This window comes from Girardinichthys multiradiatus, chromosome 9 (assembly GCF_021462225.1).
Source record: "Girardinichthys multiradiatus isolate DD_20200921_A chromosome 9, DD_fGirMul_XY1, whole genome shotgun sequence".
In the NCBI taxonomy this organism is placed as follows: domain Eukaryota; kingdom Metazoa; phylum Chordata; class Actinopteri; order Cyprinodontiformes; family Goodeidae; genus Girardinichthys; species Girardinichthys multiradiatus.
The window spans coordinates 9,689,398-9,707,403 of NC_061802.1; the positions used below are offsets into that span (position 1 = coordinate 9,689,398).

The following is an 18,006-nucleotide window of genomic DNA, read 5'->3' on the forward strand; positions in this document are numbered from 1 at the left end:
AAATTAAATAGATGTAGATGGTTAAAATATTTTTGACCTTCAGTACTGATGATATTAAATATTAGCTTTTATTTTTTAAATATCAAAATGGTCTGACACCTCTTTACTTCAACAAGCTTTTACATCCACACATCCTCAGTAAAGCTCTAATATCTCAAGATCAGAAGCTCTTAGTTGTTAGCAGGACCCAGGACAGAGCTTTTTCACCTGCAGCTCCTAGGTTCTGGAACAGCCTCCCTCTTTCTGTGAGATCTGCTGGAACTCTTTCAAAAACTCATCTTTTTATTTTTTACTGCTGCTTTTAATGCTTATATTGTCTACATTATATACTTTTACTTGCTTTTAATATCTTGCTATATTTGTCTTCTATTTTATTTTTTTGTGTTTTTTCACTCGTACATCACCAAATAAAAACCAAAACCGTTTTTGGAAAATTATTTCTCCTTACCTCCTTTATATTTCCTAGTTTTACCCTTTTGCTCTCTAAACACTGCCAGTACAATATGTTCATATTAGTTGGCTAATTAGTCAGGCTATCTGCTCATGTAGCCAGCCTCCAGTCAGGTGCTTAAAGCTTGCTAACTTCAATTTGAAAAAAAAATAAATAAATAAAATCAGGTTAAACCTAATAAGAGTGATAGGTGTTGTTCCTTTAGATTCCACACTGTTACTTGACAATTTTGCAACCGGAAATATTACCAAGCACCCAAATACATATTTTATCTACACAAGATTAAAAAAAACTCCAATTGCCGTCTTTTAGCAAACTGAGTGGCAGAGCTAAGAAACAAGTGGGAGACAGGCAGGCCTGGAGTACCCTATGTTGCTCAAAGTAGGAGAAAACACCAATCACTCCAACACTTTCTCTTTATCTTTTAAAATAGACTTTAAATTGCAGGAATGGCATGAAATTGTTTTGCATTTTTAAAACTACAAACTTTTAAAACCTCTGTATACTGGATACAACTGGTGGTCAGACGATAAATGACAGTAACTGGCAAGCCTTGGAAATTAATGTTTGCATAACTATGATACTAAAATAAAAAAAGTCAGAGAAAAAGAGAAACTTAACATAAATTAAAAAACATGCAAACTGTGTAATTAAAAACTAATGCTGCAAAATTATATAAAACCAAGCTGTTTTTTTTTTTTTTTTGCTTTTCTGTAAGGAGCCAGGTTTGCATGCACAAGAGTTTGCAAAATTATTTAGGATAGGAGGAATAAAACAAATATTGTAATTACAGTGTAAAAATGCCAAAAATGCAACTTAGCCTTATGGTTAATTATTGGGTTTCTTAACCATCTGCAGCCTAAACCCTGTGTAAGACTGCAGGAAGAGGTTGTTAGCCTGATAGAAGCACCTTTAGTCAAGGAATTTGCATCCGATGTGTTATTTCCAGGCATGATCAATAAAATAATATATTTTAAAAATGTGAAAACATCAACAAGAAAATAAATATCGCCAAAATAAAGTATCCATTCAGTCCAAGTATGGACCAAGCTTTAGTGATAAATCTCATAATCACAGCAAAATAGGTCACAATGCACAACATGGAGCTGCTTTATGAGGTAAATCTTCTTAGCAAACTGACACACACACACACACACACACACACAAACGCGCACACACACACACGCATAAACCCTTGCAGTCAAACTCATGAGCACCTGATGAGCTGCGGTTCTGAAGAAGGAAGTGAAAACTCAGTCCATCTGCTTTAACAGGAAGTCAACAGAAGCCACATACAGGCATGCTGACGTCAATTAGAACCACAGGAACACCTCCCCCTAACACGCACACACACACGCTTCACATTACTCATAAATGATGCATATATGCCCTGATAGACTCATTCAAATCAGACCTCACATCAGTCCACAATCGCAACACTCTGTGAAGCAACGTTTAATCAGTTTAAAACAATAAAATGCCTCACAGGCCTATTTAACGTCTAAAGTGATGACTAACTACATCACACAAATCAAGTGGCTTTAAAAACCAAAGTTTTTTGACTGAAAATAATCTTCAAAATATTTAGCAATCTATAGAAATTAAAAATGTAAAAAACAGTTCAAAAAGAAACAAATTAAATTAAACACATTACATAAGCTAGGATAAAGGAAAGATACAATACCAGAACTAACCTTTGTTGGAATGGCCAATGCTGTAGTTTCACTACAAACCCAATCGGGTTTCGTTAAGAACTTGTTTTTTCATGGTTAAATGCTCACTGTTCTCAGTTTCATTGTGTATCATTTTGCTCTGTACAAATCAACATGTTTACTGTTCTGTTTTTTTTTTTTTACACACCCTGACCTCAAAGTGCAAAACATGAAAAGCCTATAGGCGTGAAGCAAAAGACGTCAAGAGGCTAGAAGTCTATGACAACAGTTACTTGTCTTATTACTAATTTTTAAACGATTTTTAAACAAATATTCCATATTTTAGTAAAACAAGATACGGTATAATTAAGGGTTGATATGAGGGAAAAAGTCTGGTAGTGTATTTTTTCTAAACAAAACTGTTATCTTGTAAAGACAATATTTAATTTTCTTGTGAAACCTTTTAATGAAAGTTGCAACTGTTTCTTTCCATTCTTTCCATTCTATATGCAGACCCCTGGCAGCAGCTTGCAGGGTTACTTGTCTATGTGTGTGTTGCATTGGTCACTCATGTTCGGCTCCAGTCATTGATTGGCTCTGTCTGAGCATCCGTTTTACATGTGCTAGATTATAGTAGCTTTACAAAGGTAACAAAGGCCAAACTGGTATAAAATATAAAAGTACTTCAGGCAATGGTAAACTAAGAGTTCATTTGCTCTGTAAAGGTTTATTTGGACCTAAGGAACATAGTTGCTCATCAGGCACAGTGCTTATCTGTTAAATAAATCAAACTGAAACTCATTAGGCAAACATACAGTTATTACTCACCGCTCATAAGTTACATGGGAATGTCGCAGGCTTAATGTCACTATTACATTTTAAGTGAAGGGTTTAATAGAAACATATTAGTCTTCCTTCAGAGATTCACTCAAGACTAAGCCAAGGCCATGTTGGTTTATTTTCAGCTGAGTTTTATCATATTTGGCATTCTGAACACTTTTTATCTGTAAACATGAACAATAAAAGTTTCATTTTAGTTGCTTTCGTTATGACAGAGGTTGTACTTTATATACATGATACTTTAATGTGCAAATCTGTGGTATGCAATACGTGTAAAAGTTTGCTAAATATTAATAACTTAGTTTACTATAAAAGAAAAATCCAGCAACTGGTTTTAATCAGAATGGATGATGAGCAAAGGAAGATAAAAACAAAAGTGGAGCTTCTTTAAAACATGTATTTTCTTACAGACCTAGACATACACGTGCACACTCACACAGCTGCTTGAAGTCAAACATGATGAAAGATGAACAGGGAGCTTTGCTGTTATCTTGGAGCAAGCTGCTGTATGTTTTTTTTTCTCTGAACTGCCTGTTAAATTATGTTTGAACAATGTTAATGAGCTTGATGACAAACCAGTCTGGACCACAGCATAGGGGCTGCAGACAGATGGCAAAAAAGTGGGAGTCGTCACGTAGACGAGTTCAAGAAAAAAAAGACAAGACAAAGGAAGGAGCGAGGGACGGAGGGGGTTACAAGAAGAAAAAAATAATTTGTGGTAAACCAGCTAACACCTAACAGAAGCCAGACATGTTGCAGGACATTTCCTACCTGGCAGACAAACTCTGGTGATGGGAGGCTGAGTTGTTGCTGCTGGAGACCTCCTGGTTGACCAAAATTAAGAGAAAGAAATATGATGTTACGAAATAAAATATACATACAATTACCGATTTATAGATTTTTTTTATTTTAAATTGACCAAAATTACAACATCTGTGATATAGAATCAACTTATGTATGTTGATAACTTTGGGAAATATGGTTATTGTCCATCTTGGAGATACTTTTGTCAAAAGTAAAATGTTTTACATTATGAAGGAAAGAAAACACTGAAGTCAAACAGGTTACATTAGCTTTGCTTAAAGATTATCGACAAAAAGGGAAATATGGCTAAATAAAAAAAAATAATGTTTTATTTCACCCTCCTAAACACTATATGTTTTGGTATATACAGTATATATTAAACGAGCTAAATCTTTAAAGTGTTATATTTTTAATGTTGTCATTCCTGATGGCTGCTATAAAGGATGTGTTTGAGTTTTATTTACGCTCTAATTGAGCCACTTAATGCCACATTTGCACAGGAATGTTTTGTTTTGTTTATGTAAATGTATGCTGCCGCATCTGTATTTGTGTAAAAGCTGGTTGCATCAATTTCTTGAAGATGTGCTTTGCATCAGAAACATAACACAAAATCACAAGCACACTGTAACAAGTGTGCTGCCATGTTAGTTACTTTGTGTTGTAATGTCACTAGTCTCTTTTAATTTTTCCATGCCTGACCATCTTCTGAAAGTTCAATACTTTATACAACATCTATGAGTGCCCCCAAATGCTCACATAATTATTAGCACAATTATTCAAAAATTAAGGCTAGCTCCTGTGCCATGTTTGCTTATTTCAGCATTGTGCATGCTGGAGTGAGTGAATCTACATCAGTGCAGGCAGAGCATCTGACATGGAACTTTTCAGCATTTTCAACAATCCTTTTCTTCCTGGGTTATCTGCTTCACTATCAGATGCACAGAAAAGCAATACTGTAATGTTATCTACTTTAAATCATGTCTCTTAATACGAAGGGTTAAGCAAAATGACAATATTAGATTGTGAATTTGCTGAAAATCTGCCATAGCAGAGAGGTGATATAAGGGAAATTCTATCCATTGCATATGAACACATTGTGTATGTCTGTCCACCTCCATTTTGTCTAGGTCTTCAGTTTCATCTGTGCAGGAGAGTCAGAGCTGAATGTAGGTCAGGCAGCCTTCAGGTAGTCAAAACTTAATACCAACTGTTAATCTAGTCTTTGCTAGAGCAGACTGCTCTTGACATATTTAGGAGGATATGCACAAATAAATGTTCTCTCACTTAAAAAGAACATAGAAATGTGGCTCACATGCATGTTTCAAGTATGGATCTGTAGAGCAGCATTTACTGACGTATGATGCTAAAGGTCACTGCTGCTCTTGACCCTCTAAGAGAACCTTGAACAACTGGTTCAAAATGTACATTATTTTTTTATTTGTGGTCCAGATTTTTGCAGGCTTAGTGGACGCTGAAAAGCAAGCAGTAGGAGGCAACAAATTAGTTAAGTGGGACTACGTTTGCTGCAGAACATCAGAGCAGCTGCTTGTTCATCACTTCTCAGCTTCTCAAGAAATGAGAAAACAATTACCAGCACAAAAATCCGTTACATCAAATGATTAAGTTATTGTAGTGAAATGTTAAAACTCTTTGCTGATGGTCTGAATGTGTGCATTTATATGTTTGGAAGAGGATGGTGTTAGTTTGACTGACTGTTGCACCAGTTAGCATCTCAGCTGTGAATGGTGGGAACAGCTGTGATGTCATACATCAAACCTCAATTTTATCAACAGCTTAATACTGACATCTTGTGGAAAAAGGATGGAATTGCACACTGAGTTTACAATACAACTAATGTGAAGTTAATGTTCTGTACATCTTTTATTAAGAATACAAAACTTTTATAAACTTGGACATGATTTTTGGTAGTTGTTTTAGAGGTCTTGCGTCCATCAGAGGTATTTTTTTCAATCTTGTAAGAGATATCATATGTATTCTCAAAGCAGAAGTAAAAACCAAAGAAGCCACATTAGGAAAAGTGTGAATTCTGGTCTTAATTTTGAGCTACTTACTTGCTGGAGGCACACTGGACATTAGTCAGAACAGTGAAGTTATTCCTTACACTCCGAAGGCTTGCCAAAACCTACAAAGGAAGTGAGAGAGGTGATCAGTGGCATCCTTAGTGTTTGTTAGTTTAGCAGCCGTTGTAATGATACATCACATAGCTATTAAATGTTTGTTTTATCTGGTTTTTTTTATTTGTTTTTATCTGGCAGCTTAGCAACCATGTTGCTCGTTATTCATCAATTGGGTTACAAGAGAAAACAGGAAGATTCCAGAGAGCAGACAGTGAGGTGTTTACCTGAGCAAATGGAGTCACAATCAAGTCATCGCCATGTCTGCAGGGGGAGAAACACAGCAAGAGAAATTATCAAAAGCAATATGTACCAAATATCAACTTAGAATTAGTCAAAAAAGAATCTGTTGGAGAAGTTGGAGAAGTTGAACCATAACCTAACCAGTATCCCTGACTAAATACAGACAAAAACAGTGTTGTTTTTCCTTTAGTCCAAAAATGTTGTGGGAATATTTGGAGATAATACAGGTTTTCAACAGTCCCATCAGTAAATATTAGGTACATTTATCAGTTTACTTATGAGATAACAAACATTAAATACTGTACAACGCTAAACATCATATATGATGTGGCTTAAAAAACTTCCTTTTGTAGTTTCAGTGACCCATGCTACAGTGGCATTCAAAAAATAACCTTTCTGAAACACTTTATTATTGTTGTTATTAGCAATATTTTTAATTGGATTTATATTGTCATTGCAACAAACACTAAAAATAACGTGACTTCTAATATCATTTCCAAATCTATCTGGTTTCCTTACAGAGTTGTGTTATGTTGTAGTTATAGTCACTTTGGAAATACGTGCACTCCGACACCAAAATAAGTAACTGAATGTTAGTTTTAAAATGAAAATCTTTATCCCAGCTGTTTGATTATATTTCTTTGTATCCGTCTGTCCCATGTATATTTGTCATGGAACGATATTTATTTCAGTTTTTTTGCAACTTACAGTTCAGAGGCGATGGAGGAGTTTCGTGACATGGACTTGGGGGAAAGCTCATAGTCACTGTCAGAGCGATAGAGGAAGGACTCCCGGCGCTGGTTATGTCCCGGGAAGTTGGTGTGGAGCACCAGACCAGAGCCGGGGGACACCTGGGGATCCAAAGGGCTGCAGCTGGCAGATGGGCCATTTTCCACGTCAAAACTGAAGACAGAGCAAAGTTTTAAAGCAGTTAATATATTGGTCTTATTTAACCATCAAATCTCCAAAGAATCTCAGCTCTAGAGCTAAAAGACAAAATATCCATACCAGGACATGAGATACCAAACAGACATCAGTTGACATAACGAATTTCTCTTGATTAAATTAAACTTTTATTATTATGTAACACACCATTTGGTTTTATTGATTGTGAATAACCAATATAACAAGAAAAATATTTTTATGTGCTTACACCCCAATTCTACCTGAATACACACACAGTGTCATGAAATTACTTGACATGAGAATCCCAGGGAGGGCAAACTGACATACAAAACTGCATGAGTTTCACTTCTTGATGAGAATTAGAGACGAGCCATCTGTGACTTTATGATTTTTGTTAGTTTAGTTTTAAGCTTCCTAATGTCAGTCTTTTCTCTCCCTTTGTTCTGCCCTCATTGCCCCTTTTGTCTAGTAAACTCAGGTCAGCAAAAAGGCTGCTGCTTACACAACAAATGCAGTGATGAACCAGACTATGAATCTTGATATATTCTTTTTGCTTTACTGCCAAAATATGCCAAGTCCTTCCTGTGCAGCCCCAAATCAAGTCATTTATGCAAAACAAATTTCCAGGTGACAAAACGAGCAGCATAAAGTTGGAAATTTTCTTCAGTATTTTTCACTATAAACAGTGATCAAAAAGGCTTGTCCTTTAAAACAGCATACGTATAAAGTCTACTGCTTGTGGGACGTTTGGGGCTGAATGGGGAGGGCTTTTAATTTACCTTAAAGCTGAAGAATGAAATGTGTAATACTGTGTAAAGTTTAAAACTGAGCAGATTAGGAAAAGAACTGGAGGATGACTAGGAGTGACGAGAGCCAGCTGCATGCTGACAACGACGGGAGGATGCGACTACAGACCAGCATGACTATTATCGGCATCTCCAAGGCTGAGAAACAGAATCAGTAGGTCACAATGACCATGACTAAAGTATTGAGCAATAATCAAGAAGCTGAGCTGAATAAGTTGCACAATAACTGAGAAGCCTAATAAGGGGTTGACTGGTGAAAGCATCAAGCACCATAAAAGCAATGCTGAAGGAGGGAACGAGGTTGTTTCCTCGCAGAAGACCAGCGAACAAGATCGGACGGAGAAAATAAGCTTGGATGGAAAAGGAACAGAGACACAGCCCAACTGATCGACTGCATTAAAAAGAGGATCAACCCGTGGGCCCAGAAAGGACTGTGCCTCAAGATTAAGATTAAGAATCTGATTTCATCTAAAGCCTTTTTATCCAGACAACAGAAGTGAACTTGATCGGTGAACAGCTGATCGCTCTAAATTTCAGGCTTCTGGAAGTCCTGAATCAACCTCATTTATGTCTCCGGGTTTCCTTCAACTCTTCAGCCTCTGGAAACTACTGTCTTCGTATAACAACAAAGATCCTGTTTAACCATCGAAGTCTGGAGCATCAGTACCTGCCACTTAAAGGAAGAAAACTGAAGATTAAGTCGTATTTCCTTCAAGAAACCATTTGTTACCAGAAGAAACATCTCCATCAGGTGCATGGATGAGCCTCCGTCTTCAAAGCCTCTCCAAACTCAGTAGTTTCAGCATCAGGGAAAGACAAGTTGAGTTGATTGATTCATTTCTATTATTGAAATTATTTTGTGTTTCTGAATTTAAACTGTTACTAACCCCTGCAAAAGCGTTACTAATTAAAGAAAGCATATAAAATTCTAGTTAAATCGTGGACATTCAGTTATTTGAGTCACCGTATTTTTTGGTTTTTCATTGGTGGTAAAAAGTCTTGTTGCCTGGTTCTAAGATATTTTAAGAGGTTTTTATAGGTTGCCTTAGACAAGTTTGTTAAAACAGCGCCCTTGGGGCTCGTGCCGAGCCACTAAAATTAACCTAGCCCATATACCAAGAGCCAGTTGTAACATTAAGGAATGAGCAGCCGTGAACAAAAGTGACTGTTGAAAGTGTGGATGACTGTGATAGGCTACTCAGTCGTCCAGACCTCCATTTGAAGAAGGGCGAGACTTTTGGATGAAGGCTGTCAGAGGCTAGGCCAGTCATTTCTCAACACCAGCTTAAACAGAACTTTCATTAAACCTGCTTAGTAAGATCTTTCAGGCTTGGGGAAGTCCAGACCCATTGGATGGAGAGCTGGTTTGAGCAATCCCCTTAGACATGGGGAAGTAGGAGGGAGGAGTTAGCTCATCGGACAATGAAACAGCTAAAGAATCAAATGAGATCAAAAACTTCAACCTAACATTAAAGAAGAGAAACAAAAACTTTAACAAAAACTTTAAATGGACTAAGTACTGCCTTCTACTTTATATCAGTAGTTACAATTTAAGTGTACAGTATATAGATCTATAAAGAGAGAAGTTGCAGCAGAAGGTGGTAATTTAATGTTTTACAGATGTACAGTATTCAAATTCCTTCAATTTACAAATTTTTTATGTTGCAACCACAAACTACAAAACCACAAACTTCTTTTATGTTTTTATGAATACAAATTTTAAAAATGTGGGACGTGTATGTATTCAACAACTTTTAATCTGATAGATCCAAGTAAAATCCAGAGTGGCCAATTATATACACTATTTTAATTTAGTATATAAATATCCCTTTTCTGTAAAGGCCTCAGAGTTCTGTTAGAGAACATTAATGAACGCACAGCATCACGAAGAAGCCACAGGAAGCCTTCTTAAGGGTACAAGCTCTGTAGGGGACACAGCAATTATGCAGAAAAAGCTGCTTTTGTCAAAGGTAACAAAGGTCTTTGGTTCTTCATGCTAAATATTGTGCAAAATGATGTACATCACCCTGAACACACCATCTCCACTGTAAGACATCAGTTTAATTGATTGTTGGTGTTACTGATCGTGTTGCCACCTTTTAACAGTTCTTGTTTATTCTAACCATGCACAAAGTTAGCGCAAATGATGCGTGATTCTTTGACTGTTAAAACAGAACAAAATAGTACAAAGCAGGAACAGTTTCCATGTCCCACTGTTCACAGTTTGACTATTTTAGTTGTAAAATCAATATAAAAAGGCAACCGTGGTTGTTTAAGCAATACTAGAAATCACAAATTTTTATCTTCTAGGAAATAGGATAGGGAATAGGTCTGGAGTCTGTTTTTCCATGCTCAGTTTTTGTTTTTCCACACATCTCCAGACCTGGAAAAAAAATACTTGAAGCAATTTCCATACTTTCCCACACTTTTCAAGACTCTGTGAGAACCCTAATTAGAGAAACCTAGAAGTGAAAAATGTAGGAGCAGTATGAGATTTCAGGGTAATGCCAATACAAACTTACTGACAGTATCTTACATCCTGAGACTTGGCTGTTGTGCAATAAATGGTTGATTGTTATGCCCTCAGGTCAATCCGCTGCTTTGTATTACTATCACATGTACAGACAACGTAGTCTGAAATGAATACAGCCCAGGCAAGTTTAACACATCTCACATTTGTTTACCCTTGCTTTTCCCCACAAAACAAAATAATAAAAACTTAACAAAATTGCTGCCAACGAAAAAACAACTTTAACAGATAAAGAAATGAACAAGGCTCCTTATGTCATAAAAGGCTTATAGCTAGGTTGTAAACAAACAAACAAATAAACAAACAGGGTGTTAATATACTTTGCTGCTGCTAAATATGTTTTTTAAACATCTGTTTTGCATTTTAAAGAAGAAAAATGTTTATTTAGGCTTCACTTGTGATAATGACTAATAATACAAGTGTAAGTAAAACCCATGATTTAAAATGTACAAAAGTAGTAAAGGCAATGTGCATGTGTGCCAAAGCAACAGCTTTTAACAAGCTACAGTCTTCTGGAGATTCAAGGAAGATTTTTTTTTATGGTTCCACCACTGAATTAGCAGAACTGTACCTTACCAACAATGGTCTGGGTTTCATTTCATGAGGGAAAAAGATTTCAGTTCAGTAAAACATGTCAGAAAGTCACTGCCGGAGCACAGCTGTTATGATGTTCTGTTAGAAAGACAGGGCTGCTGTGTTATGTAAGAAAAATGGCATAAACAGAGAAGTCAAAACAAAATAAAGAAAAAAAAGCACATATTGGTAGAAGAAATTAGTTACAGGGCCTGACAAAGGTGTTCACATCCCTTAAACGTTTCACATTTTGCCACATTTCAATCCAAAAATTAAATGTATTTTGATTAGATTTTAAGCCATAAGACCAACACAAAGAAGTGTATAACTGATATGGAAGAAAGGGATACCTGGTTTTCAAAGCTTTTAACAAAAACAAATTAAACCCATGGTGTGCATGTAATAAGTCCCAGCAGTCAATACTTTGTAGAACCACTCTTCACTTCAATTATACCAGTTCTGCACATTTTAAGATTGACATTTTTGCTGAATCTTCTTTGCAGGTCTTCTTTTTAGCCTCAGTCAGGCTGCATTGAAAGCATTGGAACAGCAATTTTCAGCTTTTGCCAGAGATTCTTACATGGATTTAGGTTTGTAAATTCTGACTGTGCTGCTCTAACACAGGAATATACTTTGATCTAAACTATTCCTTTGTTTCCCTGGATGTATGTTATGATTGTTGTCCTTATGGAAGGTGAACATCTGCCAGTCTCAAGTATTTTGCAGCCTCAAATAGAAATGTTTTTTTTTTTTTACCGCATTGCCCTGTATATACAGTGGCTCCATCCATTTCTCTATCATGTCTGATTATCTTTATTGTCCCTGCTAAAGACAAGCAATCCCCCGTCATGATACTGCCACCACAATGTTTCTTGGTGAGGATAGTGTTTTTAGGATGATGTTTTCAGCCACAACGTGTTTTGCATATTGGCCAAAATGTATCATTTTAGTCTGACCAGAGTACCTTCTGCCATATTTTTTGCAATATTCACTACATGGGATATGGCAAACTACAGGTCCTTCTCAAAATATTAGCATATTGTGATAAAGTTCATTATTTTCCATAATGTCATAATGAAAATTTAACATTCATATATTTTAGATTCATTGCACACTAACTGAAATATTTCAGGTATTTTATTGTCTTAATACGGATGATTTTGGCATACAGCTCATGAAAACCCAAAATTCCTATCTCACAAAATTAGCATATTTCATCCGACCAATAAAAGAAAAGTGTTTTTAATACAAAAAACGTCAACCTTCAAATAATCATGTACAGTTATGCACTCAATACTTGGTCGGGAATCCTTTTGCAGAAATGACTGCTTCAATGCGGCGTGGCATGGAGGCAATCAGCCTGTGGCACTGCTGAGGTCTTATGGAGGCCCAGGATGCTTCGATAGCGGCCTTTAGCTCATCCAGAGTGTTGGGTCTTGAGTCTCTCAACGTTCTCTTCACAATATCCCACAGATTCTCTATGGGGTTCAGGTCAGGAGAGTTGGCCGGCCAATTGAGCACAGTGATACCATGGTCAGTAAACCATTTACCAGTGGTTTTGGCACTGTGAGCAGGTGCCAGGTCGTGCTGAAAAATGAAATCTTCATCTCCATAAAGCTTTTCAGCAGATGGAAGCATGAAGTGCTCCAAAATCTCCTGATAGCTAGCTGCATTGACCCTGCCCTTGATAAAACACAGTGGACCAACACCAGCAGCTGACACGGCACCCCAGACCATCACTGACTGTGGGTACTTGACACTGGACTTCTGGCATTTAGGCATTTCCTTCTCCCCAGTCTTCCTCCAGACTCTGGCACCTTGATTTCCGAATGACATGCAGAATTTGCTTTCATCCGAAAAAAGTACTTTGGACCACTGAGCAACAGTCCAGTGCTGCTTCTCTGTAGCCCAGGTCAGGCGCTTCTGCCGCTGTTTCTGGTTCAAAAGTGGCTTGACCTGGGGAATGCGGCACCTGTAGCCCATTTCCTGCACATGCCTGTGCACGGTGGCTCTGGATGTTTCTACTCCAGACTCAGTCCACTGCTTCCGCAGGTCCCCCAAGGTCTGGAATCGGCCCTTCTCCACAATCTTCCTCAGGGTCCGGTCACCTCTTCTCGTTGTGCAGCGTTTTCTGCCACACTTTTTCCTTCCCACAGACTTCCCACTGAGGTGCCTTGATACAGCACCCTGGGAACAGCCTATTTGTTCAGAAATTTCTTTCTGTGTCTTACCCTCTTGCTTGAGGGTGTCAATAGTGGCCTTCTGGACAGCAGTCAGGTCGGCAGTCTTACCCATGATTGGGGTTTTGAGTGATGAACCAGGCTGGGAGTTTTAAAGGCCCCAGGAATCTTTTGCAGGTGTTTAGAGTTAACTCGTTGATTCAGATGATTAGGTTCATAGCTCGTTTAGAGACCCTTTTAATAATATGCTAATTTTGTGAGATATGAATTTTGGGTTTTCATGAGCTGTATGCCAAAATCATCCGTATTAAGACAATAAAAGACCTGAAATATTTCAGTTAGTGTGCAATGAATCTAAAATATATGAATGTTAAATTTTCATCATGACATTATCGAAAATAATGAACTTTATCACAATATGCTAATATTTTGAGAAGGACCTGTACATGCAGGATTTTCTTTCAACTATTGCTTTCTTCTAGCCACTCTTCCATAAAGGCTGTGAAGTATACAACTAATAATTGTCCTCTCACCTGAGCTGAGTCTCTGCAGCTTCTCCAGAGTTACCATGGGCCCTTTGGCGTTTCTCTAATTAATGTTCACCTTTTCTTGCCTTTTGGGATAGGTGGACAGTCATTACTTGGTAGGTTGTCAGCTGTACCACTATTTTCATTTCTAGATGATAGATGCTCGAAACTGGTGGTATTGTTTTATAACCCAACTCTGCCTTAAACTCTACCTGTCTGCTGTCTACCTGTCTGCTATGCTCCCTGGTCTCCATGGTGTTGTTTCTTCACTAATGTTCTCTCGCATATTTCTAAAGGCCCTCATAGAGTAGCTGGATTTATACTGAGATTACATGCCAACTGACTCTATTCACCAACTAGGTGACTTCTGAATTTACTTTAACACCACACATCGTTTTATTTGAAACAACCTTGAATAGATATTTTTGAGTATGTAATTGCAAAGTAAAGAAATGTGAAACTGTTTAATTAGTATAAATATGTTTAGAAGGCTTTTTATGCCCCTTAATGTTTCAGTTTAAATTGGATAGCTGTTCTGTACCCTACAGAAACAGGATATTTTTGGGTGAACTTAGAACAAAAACTTTCATGTTTAAATATATTTAGGATTTTGTCCTTAATTGTAAAAACTCAATCTCAATCTCAAAAAACAGTGCTGAAAAGAAAGAACAAGCTGCATTTTTGGATGAAATGGTTTTGTCTTAGTTTACCAATAGTTTTCTCTTAAAAAAATTTACTCTCAATTCTTACTAACAAAACAATAATGTGCCAAAGTTAATATGAGTAAGTCAATTCAGTTTCAAAAATATTTTATTAACCCCAAAGGGAAGTTTAATGTAAGCTGAGCACAGCACTTCCAACCAGTCCACACCATAAATCAGCTCCAAAATAAACTGAACTTAAAAAGTTACAATTTAAGGGCCTTCTCATACAAACAACATTATGAAACAAATAATATTACTCTCCTGAGAGTAAAAGATGGCAACTTCAGGTTGTGTTACTGCACATTTTACATGTAATGTCAAGCCACAGGGAGACCATTGAGGAAGACTAAATATATGAGTTTAAAAGATCACTTAATACTTTGGAACAACAAATGTCCATTTATTAGCTCTTCTAAAATAGCAAAGCTCAGAAATGCCAAACGTTCACATCAAAAACCTACATAATCCACTATGGTTGTAAACTAAACAACTCAATGGACCTATGGTCTTTTGTATATCTGTGTGCTCAAGCAGTCAGTGAAGAGAGGACTGATTAATCCATCAGCGTAAATAACATTGACAGTTTGATAATACAGATACTTTTAACAGCAACTATTGCTATTTTGTAAGGAAATTACTGATACACAAATAACATGCAGGCCTTTCTTCTTATGCTAGCCTACTTACTGTCAAAGAAAGGATATAAAAGAATTTAGTCTTGAAAGAGGAACACTAAGAGCTTGGGAACAAAGATCCTTTGCTATGTGATGTGATGGGACGAGTGATGTGGCAGTTTGGTGGATTATCGGATTTGTCTGTGAAGCTGGTTTTATGCCACGTATTTATTATCTTTCTTTAAAGTTTATGTACTTAATAAAGCAAACAAAAAGCAAAAAAAGAAACCGCTAAGATGTTCCTTTTAATGAGATGCTAGAGAAACCACATTTTTTCCCGCTCTATGGAGGATAGAGTAACACAGCTCTGCCCCTCCCCCACCCGTTGCTGTGCACTGGTGCGTTGGCTGGAATAAGACCACTAAGTTTTTTCCCATGCACACAAGGCAAGAAAAAATTTGGATGTTTGGAAACATTTCTAATCATGAAAAACCACGAACAATCATAGAGTGGAAGATAACTCTTATTAAGCATACCTGTGAACCTGGCTACAGACGCAGATAGCCTGACTAATTAAGCAACCAATATCAGCCTGTTAGTCTTGTTACTCCACACAGAGCAGAATGGCAAAAAAGACATACTATGCAACACGACAAGTGTTTTAAAGTCTTCAATTTGGAGAAAATGTTATACATAAGCACATTTTATACATTGCTTAATTCTGTGTTCACAACCAAAATAAATTATACAGATAACTGTAATAATTAATGTTATATACATTTTGAAACAATAGGAATGTTTTGTGTTTTAAATAAAAGGAATGAGATCTTACATAATTGTTAAAACTGTTTGGGCAAATACCATAAATCTGTCGTATTTTTACAATATGACAATCTCAAACAGACATGTTAAAACACTCAAAATGTTCTCCATCAACCACAAGGTGCCTGCCAGGTCTCGGAGGATGAGAACAGTCATGTTAATCCAAAACAGCTTGAAGATAAAAACACCCATAGTTCAAACACTTGATTCCAATAAAGACTTTTCCACTTGGAAGGGAAATGAGTCAAACTAAAAGCCTCAGGGAGTCTAGTAATGTGCAGACAGGAATTAGGTTGAAGTAGCTATGAGGATGTCATTTTTTTTTTTTTTTTACTTTATTGCCCCCAAGTATGACAAAAAAGGTAGATAACAAAGAGATAAAAAAAAAAACATAAAAAGTGTTGAGATTGGGCTATAAATGCACAGTTAGGCTACCTATCAGAAACTGATCAATAATCGCAACCATTTTTGTGAAAAAGTGTCCATTTTTATTTGTAGATGAGCAATCCATCGTAAACACATTACAATTTTTGGATCCATTGAGCAGCAGTTGGCAAGCAGGGTTTGATCCAGTTTAAAGTTTTAATCTTCCTTGCAACTACTAGCGGATTATGTAATATGTGACATTGGTCTGTAGTGAGTAGATCCTTGGGGTATACAGGTCCTTCTCAAAATATTAGTATATTGTGATAAAGTTCATTATTTTCCATAATGTCATGATGAAAATTTAACATTCATATATTTTAGATTCATTGCACACTAACTGAAATATTTCAGGTCTTTTATTGTCTTAATACGGATGATTTTGGCATACAGCTCATGAAAACCCAAAATTCCTATCTCACAAAATTAGCATATTTCATCCGACCAATAAAAGAAAAGTGTTTTTAATACAAAAAACGTCAACCTTCAAATAATCATGTACAGTTACGCACTCAATACTTGGTCGGGAATCCTTTTGCAGAAATGACTGCTTCAATGCGGCGTGGCATGGAGGCAATCAGCCTGTGGCACTGCTGAGGTCTTATGGAGGCCCAGGAGGCTTCGATAGCGGCCTTTAGCTCATCCAGAGTGTTGGGTCTTGAGTCTCTCAACGTTCTCTTCACAATATCCCACAGATTCTCTATGGGGTTCAGGTCAGGAGAGTTGGCAGGCCAATTGAGCACAGTGATACCATGGTCAGTAAACCATTTACCAGTGGTTTTGGCACCGTGAGCAGGTGCCAGGTCGTGCTGAAAAATGACATCTTCATCTCCATAAAGCTTTTCAGCAGATGGAAGCATGAAGTGCTCCAAAATCTCCTGATAGCTAGCTGCATTGACCCTGCCCTTGATAAAACACAGTGGACCAACACCAGCAGCTGACACGGCACCCCAGACCATCACTGACTGTGGGTACTTGACACTGGACTTCTGGCATTTTCGCAATTCCTTCTCCCCAGTCTTCCTCCAGACTCTGGCACCTTGATTTCCGAACGACATGTAGAATTTGCTTTCATCCGAAAAAAGTACTTTGGACCACTGAGCAACAGTCCAGTGCTGCTTCTCTGTAGCCCAGGTCAGGCGCTTCTGCCGCTGTTTCTGGTTCAAAAGTGGCTTGACCTGGGGAATGCGGCACCTGTAGCCCATTTCTTGCACACACCTGTGCACGGTGGCTCTGGATGTTTCTACTCCAGACTCAGTCCACTGCTTCCGCAGGTCCCCCAAGGTCTGGAATCGGCCCTTCTCCACAATCTTCCTCAGGGTCCGGTCACCTCTTCTCGTTGTGCAGCGATTTCTGCCACACTTTTTCCTTCCCACAGACTTCCCACTGAGGTGCCTTGATACAGCACTCTGGGAACAGCCTATTCATTCAGAAATTTCTTTCTGTGTCTTACCCTCTTGCTTGAGGGTGTCAATAGTGGCCTTCTGGACAGCAGTCAGGTCGGCAGTCTTACCCATGATTGGGGTTTTGAGTGATGAACCAGGCTGGGAGTTTTAAAGGCCTCAGGAATCTTTTGCAGGTGTTTAGAGTTAACTCCTTGATTCAGATGATTAGGTTCATAGCTCGTTTAGAGACCCTTTTAATGATATGCTAATTTTGTGAGATAGGAATTTTGGGTTTTCATGAGCTGTATGCCAAAATCATCCGTATTAAGACAATAAAAGACCTGAAATATTTCAGTTAGTGTGCAATGAATCTAAAATATATGAATGTTAAATTTTCATCATGACATTATG

General features: G+C 37.5%; 1 protein-coding gene across 3 annotated transcripts in view; it reads right to left on the reverse strand.

Moving 5' to 3' along the window:
* pde4ba (phosphodiesterase 4B, cAMP-specific a) overlaps positions 1-18,006 on the reverse strand; it is a 253,062-nt gene that overhangs the window by 68,678 nt on the left and 166,378 nt on the right. For all 3 annotated transcript variants that reach the window (XM_047375965.1, XM_047375966.1, XM_047375967.1), the window contains 4 exons: positions 6,834-7,028; positions 6,110-6,146; positions 5,820-5,890; positions 3,715-3,767 (listed from right to left, as the gene is read on the reverse strand). In XM_047375965.1, coding sequence (XP_047231921.1) covers positions 3,715-3,767; positions 5,820-5,890; positions 6,110-6,146; positions 6,834-7,028 — 356 coding nt within the window. The remainder of the gene's footprint in view (positions 1-3,714; positions 3,768-5,819; positions 5,891-6,109; positions 6,147-6,833; positions 7,029-18,006) is intronic.